The sequence below is a fragment of the Oncorhynchus kisutch genome, linkage group LG29 (assembly GCF_002021735.2).
Source record: "Oncorhynchus kisutch isolate 150728-3 linkage group LG29, Okis_V2, whole genome shotgun sequence".
NCBI lineage: Eukaryota > Metazoa > Chordata > Actinopteri > Salmoniformes > Salmonidae > Oncorhynchus > Oncorhynchus kisutch.
This window is the reverse complement of record NC_034202.2, coordinates 18,937,789-18,961,053: the sequence shown is the minus strand read 5'-3', so window position 1 is coordinate 18,961,053 and position 23,265 is coordinate 18,937,789. Positions and strand designations below refer to the sequence as shown.

Sequence of the window (23,265 nt, the reverse complement as noted above, 5' to 3'; positions counted from 1 at the left end):
AGGTAGAACCCTTATGGGTTCCATGTAGAGCCCTATCCACAGAGGTTTCTACGTGGAACCCAAAAGGGTTCTACATGATCCCAAAAAGGTCCTTCTTGGAACCAAAAAGTGTTATCCTAGGGACAGCCGAATAAACCATTTGGAACCATTTTTTTCTTAAGAGTGTACCTCAAATACCTTGTACCTCTCTATACATTGATCTGGTACTCCCTGTATATAGCGCCATTCTTGTGTATTTAATTTTATTCCTCGTGTTAGTTATTAAATATATATGTATTTTTATATGTGTGATAAATAAAATGAAAATGTATTTGATTTGGAAAGTGTAAAGTGATTGACAGCCCAGTGAACAAATAACAAGACGCAATGCGGCCCTACAAACCAATCACAAGCCATAGGGCGTTTTATGGTTGAATGGGAGGAGTCGTAATCTAAAATGGCCGCCGCCACAAACAACAACTGACAGATAATGAATATTCTCTCCGATATTTTTCTTCGTCAGACCATGACTCCAAAAACATATTGGACGTTTGTGATTATTCTTATTACAACTTGTCGATCTTTTGCCGACGATGATAATCATGAAATGGAGGAGTTTCTGAAAAGGGAGCATTCATTGTCAAAACCCTATCAAGGTAACGTTAGCGCCATTGTATCACCCTTTATTATAGTATAATGTGAGAACGCTGAAATGAATGCTGTATATTCGACATTGCAACAATGTTATACTGACTGTGGAGTGTTGATGCTCGTAAGATCGTTTTTTGCTCCCACTACATCAAGGCTCTACGCTATGTACAACTTGTTTTATATAATATGACAACTGTCCCTCAGTCTTTTCTGTTCTATGTGTGTTACAAATAATGTGTGCTTAGGTGTGGGGTCGTCCAGCTCCTCCCATTGGGAATTGATGGGCGATGCCATGGTAACCACAGAGCAGGTGCGCCTCACAACAGACATGCAGAGCAAGCAGGGGGCAGTGTGGAGCCGCATTGTGAGTACAGAACATTGCACACTGTTAAGTCTACAACACTGATACTGATTCTCTCTATCAGAGGAGGCTGGTGGGGGGAGCTATAGGAGGATGGGCTCATTGTAATGGCATTAATGGACCAGAGTGTAACATGGTTTCCATATGTTTGATACCGTTCCATTGATGCCATTTCTCCCACCAGCCTCCACTGCTCTCTATGCATGTCACATTTTGCACAGCTTTGCCAAAATGGTCATATCTATGTATGTTTGTGTGGCCAGCCCTGTCACCTAAGGGACTGGGAGTTACAAGTGCACTTTAAGATTCATGGCCAAGGCAAGAAGAATCTGAACGGGGATGGACTGGCAATTTGGTACACCAAGGAGCGCATGCAGAAAGGTACTGTCCCACAATGTAGTTCCAACAGAAATACCAGAGTGTAGGTACAATGCAATGCAACTGTATAAATGCATTTCTGTCATTGTGTAGGTCCTGTGTTTGGGAATCAGGACCTTTTCACAGGGCTGGGTGTATTTGTAGACACGTACCCCAATGAGGAAAAACACCTTGAGGTACAGTATGTGCATATACCTGTCAACCTCTTCTATGTGTTTCTGTGGAGGGAAGGAGTTGCTACAATACTGTTACATGCTATGTCACCAATTATAGGACTTTATCTCAAATCACTTCCTTTTTATTTTATTGTACTGTCTGGCAGCAGTGTTTGTGTCATATCCTGTCAAATCTGGGTCAACATGTCCTGATCTTCCTGTGCTCTGAGAGGGGCCTTAGCTAACTGACAACTAACACCTCCCACCTCAAAACAGACCTTAGTCATACAAGCAAGCCAATACAGTGGAATATTTATGAGGTTTTGTTGGGAGTGCTTGTTTTGGGCAGGGCTCACATACCTGTGTAATGGGCCTTGTGTTGTGCTTCTCTGTTTTGTGCATCCCTACGGAGACAGGCACAGAAGACGAGGTACACCACACGCACACAGGTACCCCATGTTTGGACCACCCATACCAAATGCCCCCCATACCCCTCTCCTTAGCTACTCTCATCAACCCCCTAATGAACATGCTGCCCCACATTCTTGTTGTTTACTACCTATTAACAATTGGTTGCACCTTGAATAAAAATGTGCATTTGGATGAGTAGGGGATTAGGTAGAGAATGAGGTCACTCAAGCAACTATTACCAGCAGTATTGTACTGTTGTGGATGCTGCATCTTTTACCTGTTGTTCTGATCTCTCACTATTCGGTACCTGCTTTCTTTTTTCACACCTTCCACCAGAGGATCTTCCCTTTTGTGTTGGCCATGGTGGGGAACGGAAGCATTAGTTACGACCACGAACGAGACGGGCGTCCCACTGAGCTGGGCGGCTGCAACGCCATGGTGCGCAACCTCAACCACGACACCTTCATCTTCATCAGATATGTCCGTCGCAGGCTGACGGTGAGAGCAGGCACACACACACATACATTTGAACGACTCTACGATGTATTAACTTAATAATAATGTAATGCCTCATTTCATCCAAGATGCATATTGGGTCACTTCTGTACAAACAGAAATCTGTTGTGTTGAAGTGAATTGTTTCATTCACACCCGTTAACTCAACTTTGCAAGAGAATGACAGAGATATGATGCTTTGACTGTGTTAGGTAGTGCCTGGGCATACTCTGTTCAACTAGCTCTCACAGTCTCATGTCAGAATTAGATGTTCATCCATGTTTCTCAAAATGTAAAGTTTTGAAGTTGTTCCAAATGTCACATTTCAAAGTGTTTAAGGTTAAGTTTAGGCATTAACTAACATTTGAGGTTAGGGTTAACTTTGGGCATTAAGTCCGAATGGTTAAGGTTTGGGATAGGCTTTAAAAATTAAAAATAAATAACGTTATATTGCTGGATTCGAACATACAACCTTTGGCACCAGAGGCAGATGCTTACTGGCTTGCTGTATTGGCTTGCTTGAATGACATTCCTGTCCACAGCACCCTAGCAAAACCAAAACCTACACTGTACTTGAACCTAGTGGTCGGTTTCCACGTCATCTCCCGGCGTCCTCAGACATAGATGGATGTCGAATACTGACTTGTGTCACGGGTGACCTGACTGACTCTGTTAACCATACTCCTAATCTCTATCTCTACTAGATTATGATTGACATTGATGGGCAGCATGAATGGAGGGACTGCCTGGACATACCGGGGGTACGGCTGCCCCAGGGCTACTACTTTGGAGCCTCGGCCGTCACTGGAGATCTCTCTGGTAGTACTCCCCTCTACTGTGTTTTACATAGTAGCGTCAATGAAATCAGCTGTTTTATTGCCATGAATTAGCGCCTAGTTTTCATTTACTTCATCTACTTGGTGTTTCATTGAGGTCTCTAATTTCAAGTGAGATATGACCATCCCAGATTATCACTATAATTTATTTTGATATGCCCAGAATGAAATTAATGTGACACGTAAGTCAAATTGAGGGCATGTGGTCTAATAGGGAACTAAGATATTGCATTTTGGTCCATTTGAATGTGTTCTTGCTGCAGTTTTCTTTGAATGACTGAAACAGTCTGTTCCACAGACAATCACGATGTGGTCTCCCTGAAACTGTACCAGCTGACTGTGTTACGCAGTGAGACAGAGGAAAAGGAGGAGGAAGATGAGATCACTCTACCCAGTGTAGATAACATGGACCTACTAAAGAGTAAGGCTCACTACCTCTCACAAACATACACTTCATTGGCGTTACTCTACTCAAATAACAGTTATTCTTGATAAAAAGCTCAAATCTATATACTATCAAATTATGTTATAGTATTAGGGCTCTTTAACCAACTCAGTGGCATGTAGTGTCTGCCCTGAGACTGGCAGAAGTTTGGGGATTCGATCCCTGGTCATACCAAAAAGACACTAAAAATGGGACCTGATGCCTTTCTGCTTGTCACTCAGCATTAAAGAGATGGATTGGGGGTAAGGCCATGTGATAAACTACCTTCCTGTCCAGGGGGTGTACTTGTACATCAAGCTGCCTCATGCTACAGAAACAGGGGATAGGCTACTGCCCCTATGGGCTGGTCTGGCTCAGACAAGGCGTACTTGTCTAAGGCCTGCTTATTATGGCTCCTTGTCACTATTTTTCACTTTCTATCCATACTAACATCTCTATCTCTCTGTGTCAGTGGGTGAGAATGAAGAAGGGTGGAGTAGTATTGCTATGTTCTTCACCATCCTCTTCTCCATGCTGGGCTGTTTCCTGCTCATCGTGGTCGGCCTCATCGTCTACAGCCACTGGAACGAGAACAGACGCAAACGCTTCTACTGAGACGGAGAGGGGAAAAAGAGCGGGAGGGAGGCCTCCCATCATAACCACTACTGTAGTCTGACGACAACTGCACTGAGACACTGAAATGACTGGCAAGATGGAGACAATGTAACTGACCTCCCAATGTAGACCAATATGCTTGATGGACAGAGGTACCATTGGGACAACACTAGTGAATCCTGGGAAAGACTGAGCAGCGGTGGATGCATTTCAACTACAGTAGCCAACCACACTGACCCCTGCCATGAGTAGACATACAGAAGGTTTGTCTGTCCCCACCCCTACTCTCACCAACCAGGCCTTACTCTACACAAATATAGAGAGCATATTATTATTATTATATACTTACTGTGTGAAAATGACCTCTGTGTTGTCAGACAGTGCCATTGCTGGTTAATAGTTTGGTTGTCTTTTTAAGGGTCTGGGGAGATGGATTTATACTCCGTTTTAGGGTTTTGAATGTCAGAGACCAAGTAACTGATGTGTTCTAAGTCCACACGATCAGGTCCCATCAGCGCTTGATCCGTGTCACACCAAAGATGTTTTCAATGGCCTATCTGGCAATTGATCCGTCGCTTTTCTGCTTGGCTCTAGAAACAGCATGTCATATTTGCCTCTGTGGTGCTTGCAATCAGTGTAAGTCTTTGTGCATTTCAATTCATTCAGACGGTTTCAATGAATTCTCATACTCAATTTTATTAGTTTGAAAAATGTATGGTTGCAGAGAATATGCTTTTGTTGTCAAACTGAATCTACAGTAGAATGCATGAAGGTGCTAGACTAGTCATTCTTTTACCACTATTTATGTTAAGATTGATTAGGTCTTTTTTATTCTGTATATGAAATGAAAAGGTGACCAATCCCTCTCCTTTTGGTTGCATTCATTTATTTGAGTTGCCTGATCTTACAGTATCCAGGCTTAACTTCAAGTTAGGGTGTGCCCCTTTGCTTTTCTGCACCCACCCAAAACTGTTTTGGTTTTGTGGCATATTACCAGAGCTCCCTAGCCAGTGGTTTCGATCCGAAACCAATGTGTACTTTACTGTTTTTCCCCACACCTGACCTCAGAATTTGAACCATTAAAATGTCAAAAGGAATTTCAATAAATGATAGCAGTGGTTCCAAATCAGGAGTTCTAGGACCCCTAGGGGGTACTTAACTCATGAGACCATAGGCCTACTGGTAAAATGCACAAGGGGGTACTCCGGGCAGAACAAAATTCAGTTGGTGGTACAGTAACCGAGAAAGGTTGGGAACATTGAATTATAGCTTCCCTCTGAAAGGGATAGTTTGGAAATGGGATACTGCAGATACAATCCATTTTAATTCCACGTTCTGAGAAAAACAAGACAATCCACTGCGCCTCACACTGCATCTAAACTGTGTCTCGTCTTCTCATGAGCAGTGTTTGAAGACAGTGCATTGCACATGCTGCCTTTTCCCCACTGTATGACAACCTTTTACTCCTGTTAAGCCACTCGGGCTGTGCCTCATCTTTCCACAATATGTCAAATGCAGGAGCTTGTTTACTATATTGATGGTAAACTCGTTTTTCTTGCCATTAAGTTACAACCCTTAGTGATGTCGTTTCCTCACTCGTCAGCTCAGGATATGGGAAAGTAGGTCAATAAAATGGATAATGATCATTAAGATGTACCGTAGATACGAATGAGTCCCATCATATCTTTGGATTCAACCAAATGGGTGTCAAAGTAGGAATGATAGCAGGTAATGTTGTATTACCGTCACTGAAGGTTGAAGGAAATATTCTACTCAAGTCACACGATTGTATATCATGAAACCACACATGGTTAAGTTTGTGTTCTGCACTAATATTATACTTGGAAGTATTGCCCCCATCCTTTTAGGCATATCTGGCAATGTGGGACTACTACATTTGTGACTTTGTCCCTAAAGAAGAGCATGTTAGAGGATGTCTTGGGTACTCCTCCTCCGCGTGCCTCAGGCACCATCTCACTCTGCCTTCTGATGCTCCTCGAGCAATAGCTCAACTGGTTCAGATGCCTGGGTGGGGAACCGCTTACTGTGGAGTACGTTATGCTCTCAGGTAGTACGTTATGCTCTCAGGTAGTACGTTATGCTCTCAGGTAGTACGTTATGCTCTCAGGTAGTACGTTATGCTCTCAGGTAGTACGTTATGCTCTCAGGTAGTACGTTATGCTCTCAGGTAGTCTGTCAAAACGCCAACACTATAGGCTTGAGAAACAACAGCAAACTAGAAAGTTCAAAGCAAAAACAGTACAACTTCAGTTGAGTGCCAAGGTTTGTTTTATTATAAAAAATAAAATACAAATGACCCCTAGAGTACACAGCAGACCCCCACTAAACCAAAGCATTCAAATGTACCACACATTTCAGTGCATTCCCCTATTTGTTTGGCTTGTTCTAGGTGATAATGAAAGGGGTATGCGCTTCTGGACAACCGCTTCCTTTTCAAGCGTGGGTATTTGTGCTGTTTTGGAAAAGTCTTCCCACACGAATCAACATCCGTTTGACATTATCCAACTATGGTTGAGGGAGAAATGCAAGAAACATCTGGGTTACAAGTGGGTAACAGAGCATCCTTGATTATGGGGCGAGTACATTGTTGCCTTAGTGTTGTATAATTCAAGTGCAACCCACCCCTAAGTGAGACCATGTAAAAATTTAAAATCTTCTGGGCTAGCTGAGGTGTCGTCACTCTGCCATCTAGCATTGGGTTATATTGGCTTCCATACTTTATACAGGTCGCTATCTATATCAAAAGGTTGGGCAATCAAGGAGAAAAAGACAAGACCTTATTACTATTTAGTCATTGAAAATGCCTCAAATACTAAAAACAGACAGACGTGCTGCGGTTTACAAAGACACCCAATGCGCCATGACAGGGCAACACACAAGGGATGGACCAGTGGCAAAAGTACCCAGAGCAAACAGAATAAATGTTTGTCTGAGGAAAGATTAAATGGCATTTATCCCACAAAAAGCATTCAAAACACTACTTTAACAACCAAAACAGATGTACCCCCCCATAATGATAAAAGCAAGAGTAATATACTTAACTAATTAGAATGAGAGCAAAACATTCTATCCACTATCCACTAAAGAATTTACTAGAATGGCTTCATATTTTCTCCACTCCCCACACACCAAGAGGTAACATGTAGATAAACATTTACTTTTAAAGCATACACACAAATGACATAGTAGCAATAATAACCATGAATTTTTGTTATATATATATATATTTTTTTAAACAAAGACATTACACATACCAACTGAGGTACAGTGTGACAGAAATATTGCTTGTACTGGCAACTACAGACAGGAGTTATTGCAGCATACATCAGTGGGTTTATGTTTTTGCATAGCCTAGTCAGGTACAGTATATTACAGAGGCGTGTGTCGCTGAAATGAAGAGGAACACGTCGGGTGAAAGGAGGATGATATTCTACAATGACAGAGCTTTGGCCTAGTGAGCAAGGTAAATTACAACTGATGGCACTGGTGCCAATAGTAGATTTCTGATCAGTGTCAAATACAGATGTCCATAAAAAACAGCATGTTTTCTATTCATGACAATAGGACAGTATGCATATGCAAGTGAGACGTCACATGTGGGTTTGAGTACAGTAATTGTTTGGTACTGGCAAACAATCTCAAAATATAAATTGTGCACTGTGCCTGCAGTACATGCGTGGGCAAGAACCCTGCCTCAAAAAAGACCAACATTGGTGAGGGTTGTCACGCACTCTCTGTGACCATGTTTGGGCCCCCTGGAGGGGGAGGGGTTCCTCATGATTCAGAGGTTTATGCAATGAGCCATGACTCAAGCCCCCCCCCCGCCCAAATCATCACACCTGGGGATAGTTACCTCACCAGGGACCATATACCCAACCTGCCACTGGACCTAGCTTGTGCCCTCTTTGCTGGTATACCAGAGAGGCCATGTGGACCAGGTGGGGAGCTTGAGAGGAAAAGAGAGAGAGATACAAGCTTCTGAACATTGAAACCAAAAGAAAATATCAATATAATTTTTTTTTACAAATAGCCTATTATTTACTACAGAAAAGATGTCCAAACAATTATGTTCAGATATTACAACTGTAGGCAAAGCGGAAAATTACAGAACAGATGAATGGAAGGATGTTTGTCCATGATTGACTGATAGCCCTTTATCTAGGTAAACACGTGAAAGCCAAATACGTTTGTTTGGCAATTATCTTGCCCAGTAAGCAATGGGACTGAATCCATGGGTCCCCATTATCCTCATTTCAAAAACAAGAAAACACCTTTTCAATGTCCATTACCTTCATCTATACTGCATCAAAATGAATGCACTTTAGCCTCTACATTTTACAAAAAAAAACTATGAATCACAAGAAAACAAAACAAGTATTCATGTACATTTTTTTTCTCCCATTTACTAATTCAACATGCTTTCAGGTCAGTTAAAATATCAAACTAATAAACTTTTTATTTTTATTTTTTAAATCTAAGCAAAATAGGGGTACCTAAGAAGAAAATTCTACATGACCACAGATAACGGATTTTCTCATACGTTTTCTGACTAATAAATGTTGCCTATTCTACAGGCCACAGTTTCTGCAACATATAGGAGTCATGATCTTGTCTTGTGGTTTCACTCTGAGTTTACCACATCCTAGAACAACAAGTTGAGCTGACCAATACATGTCAGACGCTTACACTTCAGACTCCATTTGTATAAAGGACGACTCTGGACTACCGGGGGGGGGGGAGACATGCTCAAACCTTTTTTCCATCTTCAAAAAGCATAGGTCTGAAATATAACCACCTACTCATCAAATACAGAAGCCTAAAACACATCTAGTCTACCTGTACCCAACTTCAACTGACCGTAGTAAGGCATTTCCCTATGCCTCAGAATGACCTCTAAACAGAGTCTCTTCATAGGCCTTCTGCAGCTCGATCCTCATGTCTGTTCCCTAGCAACCTACCAAGGCAGCTTAAGGTGTCTTATCACAAACATGTCCTAATGTGAGAATGAGAACAGGAGTGTGTGTGCATGACTATGCTCTACGACTTTTAAAACGTTACTTTTACAGCATCAAGGCTTCACACTGTTGAAGACAGACAACTTAGATGTAGGAACTTACATTTGAGCCAGTTTGCTACAGCAGGAAAATAATCATGCAGCAACAGGAAATATAATTCATAGACATTTTTGTAGGGGTTGATACAATCATGTCTGAAATTTCAAAGTGAAAATGACATAACTGCAGAATCCTTTTTAAGTCTCAAATACACGAGGGGGGAAAATAAAAAGTACCACTGCTCTTTACTAAGCTTTACATATCTGCCTCAAGGCATTTTTCCCCCCAGAGCTTTTGTATTTTTAATTTGCACCCTTCTGTAGACATTGCTCCACTCCACCCAGTACGATGCATCGAATGGGGTTGGAGTCGAGGGAAAATAAACGTGTCACCAAATATAACAATGTGCATTTCATAAGTATTCTATTAAAGTTTATAGTACAAAAGAAGGCCTTAAGGCTGATGCATAAAGCTTAACAAAGAGCAGTGATACTAGCCAGCGCAGTGATACTAGCCAGAGCAGTGTGCAGGTTTCTTATTTTTCCTCAACTGTTACCATGCACCTGCAACAAAGATAACTCACATGTTTGAGTGCCTTTTGAATGTTAAAATCTCAAATGCAACAAATGTTTTACATTTCCTGAATTGCAGGAAGGTTCTCCTGCAAGAGAGTGATCAAATTAAGATCCTACATATTTATGGATAGATATTCAGAATAAATCTGTGTCAATTTCCTTTTTCATTAGATGTTAACAGTGCATCAGTCCATAACCTAATTGATCAGTGCTGTATGAAGGCAAATCAATACCCTAAATAATAAAACATCACTGCCATTTAAACGCCCCCAAAAAAGCAGCTGGACTTGTGTGGTGCTTCTTCTTCAAGGTGGAACTGCACAGTAAGATCACATGCACTCCACACCCGATTCTACAACTCCGCGTCGGCAAGCGACGCACAACAGTACATGCAGTTCATCTGTGTGCAGCTATGCTAACAATACACACACAGCAAAGCCACCCCCACTGAATGGAAAACACCACCACAAATCTCTAGCATTGCTCCTACAGGGTTCACACCACCGCAAGCCAAGGGTGTAAGCAACAGCACACTGCAGGCCCAGTGCAGTCATAACATGATGAAACTAGGTACAGAGTGTTTATACTTAAAACCTTGGTTCACTCAGTCTGAGCCCCACACGAACAGGAGACTCGTGGTGAAGCTGCGTCACTCAGGCTCTGGCTGTTGCTGGATCAAAACAGCAACCGCCGATTCATCAGTGCCAGCTTGGGGCCAATGGCCTAGGAGTGTGTCGCTATATGTTGCAGACACAACGAATCAGAACACACTACCTACACACAGACAAAAACAAATGACTCATGCCTTCCATGCAATATCCTAGTGCATTGTTTATAAAAGTGGTCTAAAGCCTGGTTAGTTGAGTGCATTACACCAGGGGCCAGGGCACTTTGTGGCTACCCTAAATAAGACTACTCCTCTACACATCCTATAAAACACACAATACACCCACAGCAGCACCTTGGTAGAGCTGTGTTGCTATTAATGTGGGTAATAGTGGCCTCAGCCAAAGCTGGTTTTAGAGAGAAGTAATACAATGACAAGATAATGATAAAGGAGCAAAGTACTAGAGAGCTGAACCTTCAGTATCCCTGGTAATATCACTGGCGGGCTGGGGGACACAGTCGACCACCGCAAGGCTTTTTATAGACACCAAGTTGCAGGCACAGCGATGGGATAATGTCACAGCTTACAGTCTTGAGTTCACATGGCCACAGACAGAACTTGGTCGCACATCAAAACGTCTGTTCCAGTCCATTCAATACATTTCAGTCTGGACAAGTGTTGACCGGAGTACTGGTGGAGTCACGAGGGATGGGAAGCGGTGGGATTCAGGGGGAGGAGTCTGATGTTACTGGGACACAGTCCAGAGATGGAGAGCCTATAAGAGAGACAGGCACAGCTTCACTTCCCCTTCCCAGCCTCTTCTCTAGATGCAAATAGCCCTGCCGTCACTCCGCGAAGAAACCAGGCACAGCCTAAGATGACTCAGGGGTGACATCACTTTGCAGCTGTCTCCTAGATTACACAGTACACGCCCTTACAAAAACAAAACAAGTTCCTTTTGTCACAGTCCGTACACCTTGTTCAGTCCCCTCAGGTCAGGATTGTGTCTTGAAGCATTATTTTCCTATTTTGACCCTTATGTGCTGGGGCCTAGAGGCCTGTGGGTTGGTGACTGTTGCGGTATACTGTCCTGTCCCCACGTTGGTGAAATGTTAGAAGGACCAGAAGAAAATGTCCAGGCCAGACAGTGGGGGTGGGTAGATGTAGTCAATTCTGTGCCAGCGTCAACACCTCTTCTTACCACCTGGTGGTCTCTAGAGGTTTTAGCCCCTCCCCCATCCAGGAAGACTTAACATTCTTCCTCATCATCCCCATGTTAAGAACTAAACAAAGCAGAGGGACCATGTGTATTAAACAATTAAGCCATTAGCCACTAAAAAAAAATCATATTTCTCAAATAAGAGCTTTTCTTTTTGTCATCATTATATGGATCATAACTGAGAAGGATGTTAAACAGGACAACCTGGTTAATTTGGTGAGTTATTGTGGGGCATTTCATTTGCTGGTGGTGTCGGAGTTATTGTTATGATGACAATGACAAGAGCTCTCCTGGGTCTCCCTCCCTAAAGCACAGATTGGGCAGCAACAGCAGCCTCTGGGATGGTAGGTGGTGGAGCTCAGACCAGGCGGTCTCCGGTGCTGGTGGTCTGACCCTGAGGTTGGGGCTCAGGGGTTCTCGCTTTGTGTCTGAGGGTATGGTGGTGATCAGAGGCAGAGCAGCAGTCCCCCGTGGCCCCCTGACACATCAGCTCCTCGTCCTCCTCCGGCCCAGAGCCCTCATCTAGTTGGCAAACACACACCTCAATCCCTGAGTCGCCTGTCACGTGCCTGCGCCGGGTCAGCAGCTCCTCCAATGGGCATTCAGGGTCCACCTCCACTGGTCGCTCTGATTGGCTGGAAACAGACGCGGCTTCTTGGTCTGATGGCGAATTGGCGGTCTGCTCCTCTCTTGGCGCGTCCTCTGTTGAGGGCTCCAGCATCAAGACCACTTCTGATTGGATGGAGGGCAGCATGATGGCAGTGGTGGTCTCTGGGGGAATCTCGGAGTAAGGCGGAGGGGGAGTCGGGGGATGACCCACCACCTCTTCATAGTCAGGAAGCTTGCAGTCTGTCCAGAACCCTTGGTGTAAATAAACAAACACACAGGAGTCAACCATCTTAACCCTTTACACTCATACCCATATACGGTTTGAAAATTGCAGATTTGGGCACCAATACCGCCTGAATTGGAATGAAGTGGCTGTACAATAATATGCTATAAATGACGTCAGAGCTCAGGCTCTAAATTAAAAGGACTCTATTTTGAAAGATGAAACGTTGATTATAATAAATACCGTTTCGAAGTCATACAATCAAGCCAAACAGCCATGAGTCCAAATGCGAACTTCACATTTCCATATCATATACCGTGTCAACGTCTCTGATCACCATGTTTGATGTACAAGATGACATGGGGTCATACCCTGGATTGTTCTGAACAGAATGAGCCCGTTTGTCTATTGTGAAGAAACTTTGCAGCAGAACATGCACGACTCATTTCTATGCGTAACAAAATTACGATCCGTTTCTCTGAATTGCCCTGTCAAAGCCTGACACTGAGATCGTATTTTATAACTTAGCTTGTAGTGTTTTCGGTATACCAAAACTTCTGTACTTTTTCGATAGTAAGAACATGAAAAATGGTTCGGTACTAGATTTATTTATTTTTTCCCGGTACTTCTGTCAAACGTGTCAAGCCTATATCAGCGCAGCCAACCCCTTATTATAGTGCGCACCGTGGCTGCTCCACTTCATTGCTAGCCTGCACTGGGAGTCTGGAGTGCATCATGTTAGCTCCCTGCTCATGCTCCACAGAAGTTAACACGCTTGAATAATGTGACACAGCATGTAGAAACTTAATTACTGTTCGCAAAACAATGTCCATACAGGCTACAACCCTTTACAATGGACGAAGATACCGGTAGTTTCCAGCTTTGTAGGCTAACTTTCCTTGCTAGCTGACGGCTAAAAATCAATTCATTACCATTGTACTTTGTCATAATATGCAAACCATGCTGATTGCCACCAAAAACTTCATTCATTCACTTATTCGGTCTCTCTCACAAAGATGACCTATTGCCTCAGAACTGACTGTGCTCCGACAGGTCTCCCCCTTCTTGCCTCGCGAATTACGTCATTGCTAGCTAAAGAGGCAGCACACAGTTTTATAAAAGAAGCCACGTCTAGGCAAATGTTGTTTATCAGTACAGCTTTTCAACTGTAGCCCCATGAAATCAGCCAAAACAAGCTCAATAACTCAATGCATGCACACTCCTATTGAATAGAAATTAACCTGTATTGTGGATAGGCCTAGGCTACATCTTGATGTACCTAGTTTATCACTAGAGATTAACTATTCAAATAAATTATTCCCATTATGTCGTTAGATTGGTCAAAATTCTAATTGCCTGTATAATTGATTCATTAAGGCATACACAGACGTCTCAAAAATGTCAACATAATTAAGTGCAACTGCAATGATTTTAAACTCAAAAGATGCACAACGATTGAACAGAGCTGTAGCTGTCGGTCTGGATCAAGTGCCATTCCGTGGCTTTGGCTAATATGCCTTTTTTTGCTGTGGTATCGTTTTGGTATTGGGAATTATGATGCTATCGAGTATTGCGATACTAAACCTAATATCCAAGTAAAAATTCTGATATCGGGACAACCCTATAAACTTGTCATGTTGGTAACAGAAGAAGCTTTCAAATGATGCCCACCTGACCAGATTGTGATTTATAAAAAATGGGCCATTTTTGGATTGCGTAAAAAGTAATTGTGTGATGGCAGGGATGCAGTATTCTAAACAACTAGAAGTGTGCTTGCTCTAGTTCAACTGCACAGCTAGGAGCAAAAAATATATAACTTTAGTTGAAGCTCTTCTTTGAGTCAAAAAGCGCATTGAAATTACCTAGGAACTGTTCACACTTTGGAGAGGTGTGGCCACATGGAGACACCAGTTAATCCTCTCACTCAAATCCTTGTCATTTTTTTGTCTGTTGCAGCCACCCCACATTTTCCAGGAATATTTTTATCACTTTACTGAATGTATCCAGAGTATTTTCAGATTTCATTATCAACAAATGCAGCAACAACAAAAAAACGGTGAATATCAAAATGCACATAAAATCAACAGTATCATATTTGGATTCAGTCTGTTTTCAGGTGATCTGTTGTGTCCTCAACTTTGGTCTAATCATTTCCCCGTAATATCCAAACTGTTCCCTTTCAAATGCTACCATGCTTATGCATTTAATATTTATTTTGTAAGAAACATTTAAATTTAGCCCTAACCATTTAGGCCAATTCCCACAAGTGTAAAGGGTTAACACGGTCTAGATAGTGTTATCTGGTGTTGAACTAAATAACTAATTGTCAGGCATGGTTCTGAATCTGCTAAGAACCATCTCCAAGCCACTAGGCCTAATTTCTCTAAACAGTTGACTCAGAGGGACAAGTGGTAAAGTCATTTCAGGGATGTAATAGGTGCACATGGGGGGGGGGGGTCATGCAATAAGTAGCCAGTTGGGGCTGAGAGACTCACTCAGGTTGAGGGGTGGAGGGGAAATGAAGGCGCTAGAAGCACCCTGGTAGGCCATAAGGCTGATTTCACGCTGGCGCTGCTCCTGCTGCAGCCGCATCTTGACCCGGCGGTGACGGTAGGCACAGCAGCAACTCAGCATTATGATGAGGGTCCACACCAGCCAGAACCCTGCAAAAAAAAAAAATGTAGATACATTCAATCAACCCATTTTGGCCAATGCTAATTTGTTTCAGCGCCATTGATTTCAGCATTACTACATAATTATTTGTCAAATTGGAGTGACTCAAATGAAAGTGACAAATTCAGAGATTCCCATAATGAATCATGTAAAAATCGGAGGAAAATAAATATCGGGAAGAAGGACAGTGGTGCTAGAAAGGCAAGGATAGAAGAGGACACTCAGAACATACACCACAGCTCGTAGTAGTAGGTGCAGCACTCCGTCTCACCGCAGCAGTACCCCATCTCACACCGGTATTGCTCATTGTTCACTCCAAAACAGAACTCCTTACCCTAAACACAAACACACAGGCATGCTATTCAGTGACATCTCTCTCTCACACACACACACACACAACTGGGAGAAAATCTCAGGATTATGCAAACATGCTCAGCTGTTTGACAATGTTACATTGGCATTTACTGCACAAAACACTAACAAGCAAGCCTGCAAAGTCACAGACCCACTTTCACTGTGGATGAACATTCAAATAGCATTCAATGCATTGAAAATCAAATGAGAAAATAGTGCATTCTGAAAGTATTCAGACCCCTTCCATTTTTCCACATTACGGCCTTATGCTAAAATTGATTCATTCAAATCCTCAATCCACACACAATACTGTATCACATCCGGCCGTGATTGGGAGTCCCATAGCGAAGTGCACAATTGGCCCAGCGTCGTCCGGGTTTGGCCATCATTGTAAATAAGAATTTGTTCTTAACTGACTTGCCTAGTTAAATTTTAAAAAATGAATAAATGTGAAAACAGGTTTAGACATTTTGGCAAATAAAATAAATTAAAATCGGAAATACCTCATTTACACAAGTATTCAGACCCTTTGCTATGAGACTCGAAATTGAGCTCAGGCGCATCCTGTTTCCATTAATCATCCTTTTTCTACAACTTGGGAGTCCACCAGTAGTAAATTAAATTGATTGGACATGATTTGAAAAGGCACACACCTGTCTATACAAGGTTCCACAGTTCACAGTGCATGTAGCACTCCACCAATCAGGCCTTTATGGTAGAGTGGCCAGACGGAAACCACTCCTTAGTAAAAATGCACGACAGCCTGCTTGGAGTTTGCCAAAAGGCACCTAAAGGACTCTGACCATGAGAAACAATTCTCTGGTCTGATGAAACCAAGATTGAACTCGTCGGCCTGACTGCCAAGCGTCACGTCTGGAGGAAACACGGCACCATCCCCACGTTGAAGCATGGTGGTGGCAGCGTCATGCTGTGGGAATGTTTTTCAGCGGCAGGGACTGAGAGACTAGTCAGGATCGAGGGAAAGATGAACAGCAAAGTACAGAGATCCTTGATGAAAACCTGCTCCAGAGCACTTAGTACCTCAGGCTGGGACGGAGTTTCACCTTTCAACAGGACAATGACCCTAAGCACACAGCCAAAACACAGAAGTGGCTTTGGGACAAGTCTCTGAATGTCCTTGAAATGGCCCAACCAGAGACAGGACTTGAAACCGATCGAACATCTCTGGAGATCTCTGGAGCTCTCTCTTAAAATAGCTGTGTAGCGACGCTCCCAATCAAACCTGACAGAATTTGAGAGGATCTGCAGAGAAGAATGGGAGAAACTCCCCAAATACAGGTGTGCCAAGCTTGTAGCGTCATACCAAGAAGACAGTGAGGCTGTAATCGCTGCCAAAGGTGCTTCAACAAATTACTGAGTAAAGGGTCTGACTACTTATGAAAATGTAATTAAATTTTTTATTTTTGATAAATTTGCAAACATTTCTAAACCTGTTTTTGTTTTGTCATTATGGGGTAGATTGGCGAGGGGGGGAAAAAATTATTGTATAAATTTTAGAATAAGGTGGTACACGTAACAAAATGTGAGAAAAGTCAAGGGGTCTGAACACTTTCTGAATGCACTATAGGTGTTGCATTGACAGGTAAGTGACATCCCCTGATTATACAAACATATCATAGAAGCTGCCAAATGCACTCAAGTTGTTTTAACTAAGTCTAGCAGAGTAGCATTTTAACCAGGTACTGTGATAGGCTAAATAAAACTGGTTTGTGGCCAGTAGCTAGCTAACACTTACAGCAAGCTATATGCATCGCTACCACAAAATACATAAAAGGAAGAATGCAGTTACTTAGCTAGAAAGCTAGCTAGCTAACCAGTCATTTTGCGTGCTGTGTTTACTGGTGGTAGCTAACAGCCAGCTATCGAAGTGACTTGTATACTTCAAAATAGTAAATTGTCCAGTAGCTACAGATAAAAATCTCACTATGTCTACAAAATATTATGCTTGCAAACATTAGCTAGCTAGTTTAGTGGACCGCCACATTAAATTTGTTTTCAGTTTGGATATTCGAAGTTTGCTTGTCAATAACTCGCCCACTGAAGGTCCTAGGAAGACGAGTGATATAAGTAGAATCAGATAACGGTAGAGAGCAAGGGTAAACCTTTTTTCAAATCCATCCCATTTTTCAAGAAGTGACTTTGTTGGTTTAAAAAAAAAAATGGGGGAATATTATACATTCGAGGCTAAAGGATCATCTTAACAGTGCCATCAGCAGAACCTGGTGTTTACAGGATTTAATCAATTAAAGCTGCAATAATGTTCTTTTTGGAGAACTGAAAAATCACATAGAAAAGTGAGTTATAGATCTGTCATTCTCATTGAAAGCAAGCCTAAGAAGCGGTAGATCTGTTAGGTGCGCTATTTCTATGCTTCTCGTAGTTTTTTCCCCGTCTCACTTTTGTACACCAGCTTCAAACAGTTGGAAATACAATATTTGTTGTTGTGAAATATATATTTTCCATAGCAGATTAGATGGCACAATTATTCTCAACACTATACTTACTTGTTGTTACAAACTGAAATTACTGTAGGCGAACTATTAGATTTCTGCATAGTGCACCTTAATGCCAACTTTGTCCCCCCCACAACAACTACATTTTGATACTTTATTTTGAAGGTGTTATGTAAAAATGACAAGATCATAAATCGACCTATGATCTTCAGTTTTTCCCCTGGGATATTTTTCAGCAGCGGTGGGAAAGGTAGGGGTGGGTTCTTTGCTGGGGGAGATTTTTAATAGAACGACTGACAAGGTCACTTCTTGTGACTTACTCTCAAATGTCTTACGTTGACACCATCAGAAATAACTGATGCGCACCATTAGCAATGTAGGGAGATGAGGCACAAGCGATGGCTGTACGCTCATGGCTCTCATTTGCTCCACTGCTTACCAGTTTCTACAAATATACGTTGTTACTTGCCATTATTTTATTAAGTTAGACCTAACATTCAATACCTTCCTATCCATTTGAGCGGTGGGTTCCTTTACCTCTCATGAAAGGTACACCTTTAGTTTTTTCCCCAAAAATAATTGCCCTTAGATGTTATACATATTTAATCCTATTACAATTATGGTTATTTGTTCACATACAGATCCATTTTTTAAAAATAATTTCTTATCCAAATGACATACAGTGCCTTCGGAAAGTATTTAGACCCCTTGACATTTTCCACATTTAGTTATGTTACAGCCTTATTCTAAAATGTATTCAATTGTTTTTCCCCCACATCTACACACAATACCTCATAATGACAAAGCAAAAAAAGTTTAACATTTTGCTAATTACAAATAAACTGAAATGTCATTTACATAAGTATTCAGACCCAGCATGATGCTACCATCACCCTGCTTCACCATAAGGATGGTGCCAGGTTTCCTCCAGACATGACGCTTGGCATTCAGGCCAAAGAGTTCAAACTTGGTTTCATCAGACCAGATAATCTTGTTTCTCATGGTCATGGTCTTTAGGTACCTTTTGGCAAACTCCAAGTTTAGAGTGCTGCAGAGATGGTTGTGCTTCTGGAAGGTTCTCCCATCTCCACAGAGGAACTCTGGAGCTCTGTCAGAGTGACCATCGGGTTCTTGGTCAACTCATTAACCAAGGCCCTTCTCCCCGATTGCCCAGTTTGGCCAGCTCTAGGAAGAGTCTTGGTGGTTCCAAACTTCTTCCATTTAAGTACGGTGGAGGTCACTGTGTTCTTGGGGACCTTCAATGCTGCAGAAATGTTTGGTACCCTTCCCCAGATCTGGGCCACGACACAACCCTGTCTCGGATCTCTATGGACAATTCCTTCGACTTCATGGCTTGGTTTTTGCTCTGACATGCACTGTCAACTGTGGGACCTTATATAGACAGGTGTGTTCCTTTCCAAATCCTTTCCAATCAATTGAATTTACCACAGCTGGATCTCAATCAAGTTGTAGAAACATCAAGGATGATCAATGGAAACACTGGAGCTCAATTCTGAGTCTCATAGCAAAAGGGTCTGAATGTAAATGTATTATTTAATAAATTGGCATAAAAATCTGTTTTTGCTTTGTCATTATGGGGTACCAGTTGTAGATTGCAGAGGAAAAACATATTTAATCCCTTTTAAAATAAGGCTGTAACAAAATGTGGAAAAAGTCAAGGGGTCGGAATACTTTACTAAGGCACTGTACCTGTAAAACCACTTGATGTTAAGTCACAGACCTCCCTCTTTCATAGTACACCCATTATAATTTCCATTGCACTGATTTCATGAATATTTACAATTGTTGGTCCTTTTTTCAATAACTCACGAGCTATAACCCGTCTTAAGGGTACACCTTTTCTTTTTTTCCAAATATCTCCCTTTTTTTTTTTTACAGATATTTATACTATTACAGCTGTGGTTATTTGTTCACGTACAGATCAACATTTCTGTAGCTCTATATGAAGATGGTTTTGAAATCTGAAGCTGAAAAATATTTTCAATATTGCACACATCATGTATATACCACTAGGTGGAGTCATTGACCACAACACCTCTTACCCTGTGGACCTACTTGTATTGACAGACACCTCTCACTGGCACCACCAGCTGATTGTCTTCCCTAATCCCCATGTACTTGTCCATTCCGTCTGTCATTGTTTTGATGAAGGCCGAAATGTAAATATTTTATTAGTAGTTTAAATGAAATAATATATTTTTAGCGTTCAGCAAGTGTTAGTTGTATAGGGTGGAGAGTTGATTGAATGAGCTATAATTACTTGTCAGAGGAATGATTAAACATTATGGTATTGTCCAAATTGGGAATTTAGCCAAGACACCGGGGTAGGAACCTATTCTCTCACGAGAAGTAGGCCTACCATGTTAAGCTATTCAATAACCAGAGCCAAGACACCCATTTCTTGCCCCTTCTGAAAAACGACATCTTCCACAGGAATGTCATGGGCACAACACCTAAAACATATGCACTTGTGGAGATCAAAGCTTGTGGAGACTGGTATAAGCAGTTTGAAACTTCCACCTAGCCATTAAGAGGGCAAGTTGGAGGGACTGACCTAACATCAAGTGGTTTAACACATAGGTCATTTGGATGAGAAACTATTGAAAATTAAATCTGTATGCGAACAAATAACCACAGCTATAACAGGATAAATTGCTTTTTAAAAATTAAGGAAATAATAAATAAAGGAACCCACCACACTTGTCTGTAGATCATATGGATAGGGAGGTATTAACATTTAGAACTATCACAATAAAATAAAAAAATGCAAATAAAAAAAATATTTCAAAAAAATACAATTCAAATATCAGGAAAGTGGTGAACTGGAAATATCATTAATACAGCATGGATGGGGGGGGGGGGGGGGGGGTAAATATAACACTCTTAGTAACTAAAAGGTAATCTCAACAAAATATTGGGCCTTCAGCTACTGGAGGCCCGATGCAGTGTGTATAATCTTTATATTAGATCTAATTCTCCTGAATTGGAACACAATGTATATTTTTTTACTTTTACTTTTTTACGCAATCACCGGTATTGTACTTTTACTAAGGTCCCCTACACCACCCGAGCGCAAGAAAATAGCATATTTTCTCCTTTTCCCCCCCCTCTTAAAGAAAAACCCAACTCTCGGTAAAAAATCAAAGTGTGAACCTTCTTCTCTACCATCATCTGATTCGGACTGTCATCATCCTAGGAACAAATGAGCAAATTCAAAATATCGAAAGCAAAAAAAGGTATACTGCGGTGCTCTACCGGACAAAATAACCGAAGTTAGGGTAGCTAGCTATTGTTGGTTTATCAACTAATTGTACCAATAGTTTCAAAACTTCGGATAATATCGTAAGTATTTGAAGCTATAAACATAGTAGCTATAATATATCAACAAACACACGATTTGCCCAAACTGACGTCACCCAAAGTTGGAGTTGCTAGCGAGCCATGCCCAAGTTCCTTTGTGGGGAAACAAAAAGGCACAATAGAAGGCCTACTTCCAGCTGCGATCCACGGGCTTGGTTAAAAGAACTTACCGCGCTATGAACGCAAACTGCAGCTTACCTGTACCAAACAGGTCCCGGTGCAAAGCAGACCTACAATGGATCCCAGTGTTTTCTGTGGCATCTTTCTGGGTTGTTGGCCAACAACACGACGGGAATCATATAGCAGGTGATCCACAACTTGTGAAATTAACAGCTAATTCAAACCGTTACGTACGTGACATGTTTTGTCTCTGTCGGAAGGCAGACCAGTGACTCAAACCAGAAACAGAGATGTTGCACTAGCCACTGGATGGCGGTGTTGTCATACAACTGGAGAAGTATTTTTGTGCAACTTGCAAAGTGGCACTCCTGTCTCCTTTTCACCCCATTTAACATCGGATTTACTTAAAAGGCGTGTGTAACAAAATGAACAGCTCAATAGGTGGTCCATGACATAGACATATTTTTTTATATATTTTTTTATTTAACCTTTATTTAACCAGGTAGGCAAGTTGAGAACAAGTTCTCATTTACAATTGCGACCTGGCCAAGATAAAGCAAAGCAGTTCGACAGATACAACGACACAGAGTTACACATGGAGTAAAACAAACATACAGTCAATAATACAGTATAAACAAGTCTATATATGATGTGAGCAAATGAGGTGAGAAGGGAGGTAAAGGCAAAAAAAAAGGCCATGGTGGCAAAGTAAATACAATATAGCAAGTAAAACACTGGAATGGTAGATTTGCAATGGAAGAATGTGCAAAGTAGAAATAAAAATAGTGGGGTGCAAAGGAGCAAAATTAATTAATTAATTAATTAACTGTAAACTCTCCTCCCAGACTCATATCAAACATCTCCAATCGAAAATCAAATCAAGAGTCGGCTTTCTATTCCGCAACAAAGCCTCCTTCACTCACGCCGCCAAACTTACCCTAGTAAAACTGACTATCCTACCGATCCTCGACTTTGGCGATGTCATCTACAAAATTGCTTCCAACACTACTCAGCAAACTGGATGCAGTTTATCACAGTGCCATCCGTTTTGTCACTAAAGCACCTTATACCACCCACCACTGCGACTTGTATGCTCTAGCCGGCTGGCCCTCGCTACATATTCGTCGCCAGACCCACTGGCTCCAGGTCATCTACAAGTCTATGCTAGGTAAAGCTCCGCCTTATCTCAGTTCACTGGTCACGATGGCAACACCCATCCGTAGCACGCGCTCCAGCAGGTGTATCTCACTGATCATCCCTAAAGCCAACACCTCATTTGGCCGCCTTTCGTTCCAGTACTCTGCTGCCTGTGACTGTAACGAATTGCAAAAATCGCTGAAGTTGGAGACTTTTATCTCCCTCACCAACTTCAAACATCTGCTATCTGAGCAGCTAACCGATCGCTGCAGCTGTACATAGTCTATTGGTAAATAGCCCACCCATTTTCACCTACCTCATCCCCATACTGTTTTTATTTATTTACTTTTCTGCTCTTGCATACCAATATCTCTACCTGTACATGTCCATCTGATCATTTATCACTCAAGTGTTAATCTGCAAAATTGTAATTATTCGCCTACCTCCTCATGCCTTTTGCACACAAATCAAATCAAATCAAATTGATTTATATAGCCCTTCGTACATCAGCTG

General features: G+C 41.8%; 2 protein-coding genes across 4 annotated transcripts; one reads left to right on the top strand and one right to left on the bottom strand.

The window, feature by feature from the left end:
• The first annotated feature begins 383 nt into the window (after positions 1-383).
• Positions 384-5,173, top strand: lman2la (lectin, mannose-binding 2-like a). Of its 3 annotated transcripts, none has more exons than XM_020466161.2 (9): positions 412-635; positions 876-994; positions 1,255-1,372; positions 1,463-1,545; positions 1,941-1,973; positions 2,272-2,433; positions 3,135-3,249; positions 3,565-3,687; positions 4,163-5,173. In XM_020466161.2, the coding sequence occupies exons 1-9, from the start codon at positions 470-472 to the stop codon at positions 4,303-4,305; spliced, it is 1,062 nt and encodes a 353-aa protein (XP_020321750.1). In that variant the 5' UTR covers positions 412-469; the 3' UTR covers positions 4,306-5,173. The 3 variants fall into 3 exon arrangements, with proteins under 3 accessions (XP_031664761.1, XP_020321750.1, XP_020321751.1); XM_020466162.2 differs by having other exon boundaries at positions 414-635; positions 4,269-5,173; XM_031808901.1 differs by lacking the exon at positions 1,941-1,973 and having other exon boundaries at positions 384-635.
• Positions 5,174-6,576: 1,403 nt separating this feature from the next.
• Positions 6,577-21,933, bottom strand: LOC109873508 (WW domain-binding protein 1-like). The gene is made up of 4 exons (XM_020465166.2): positions 21,694-21,933; positions 15,519-15,621; positions 15,109-15,276; positions 6,577-12,642 (listed from the first exon to the last, which is right to left on the bottom strand). Exons 1-4 carry the CDS (start codon positions 21,754-21,756, stop codon positions 12,140-12,142), a joined length of 837 nt encoding a protein of 278 aa, XP_020320755.1. The 5' UTR covers positions 21,757-21,933; the 3' UTR covers positions 6,577-12,139.
• Between the last annotated feature and the right edge of the window lie 1,332 nt (positions 21,934-23,265).

Coding starts and splice junctions, on each gene's coding strand:
- lman2la (XM_020466161.2), top strand. CDS start 470: ATGAATATTCTCTCCGATATTTTTCTTCGTCAGACCATGACTCCAAAA. Junction 2,434..3,134: donor ATGTCCGTCGCAGGCTGACG/GTGAGAGCAGGC, acceptor TATCTCTACTAG/ATTATGATTGACATTGATGG. Junction 3,250..3,564: donor CGTCACTGGAGATCTCTCTG/GTAGTACTCCCC, acceptor TCTGTTCCACAG/ACAATCACGATGTGGTCTCC.
- LOC109873508 (XM_020465166.2), bottom strand. CDS start 21,756: ATGCCACAGAAAACACTGGGATCCATTGTAGGTCTGCTTTGCACCGGG. Junction 15,622..21,693: donor CCGGGACCTGTTTGGTACAG/GTAAGCTGCAGT, acceptor GTTTGTGTTTAG/GGTAAGGAGTTCTGTTTTGG. Junction 15,277..15,518: donor CTACTACTACGAGCTGTGGT/GTATGTTCTGAG, acceptor TTTTTTTTGCAG/GGTTCTGGCTGGTGTGGACC.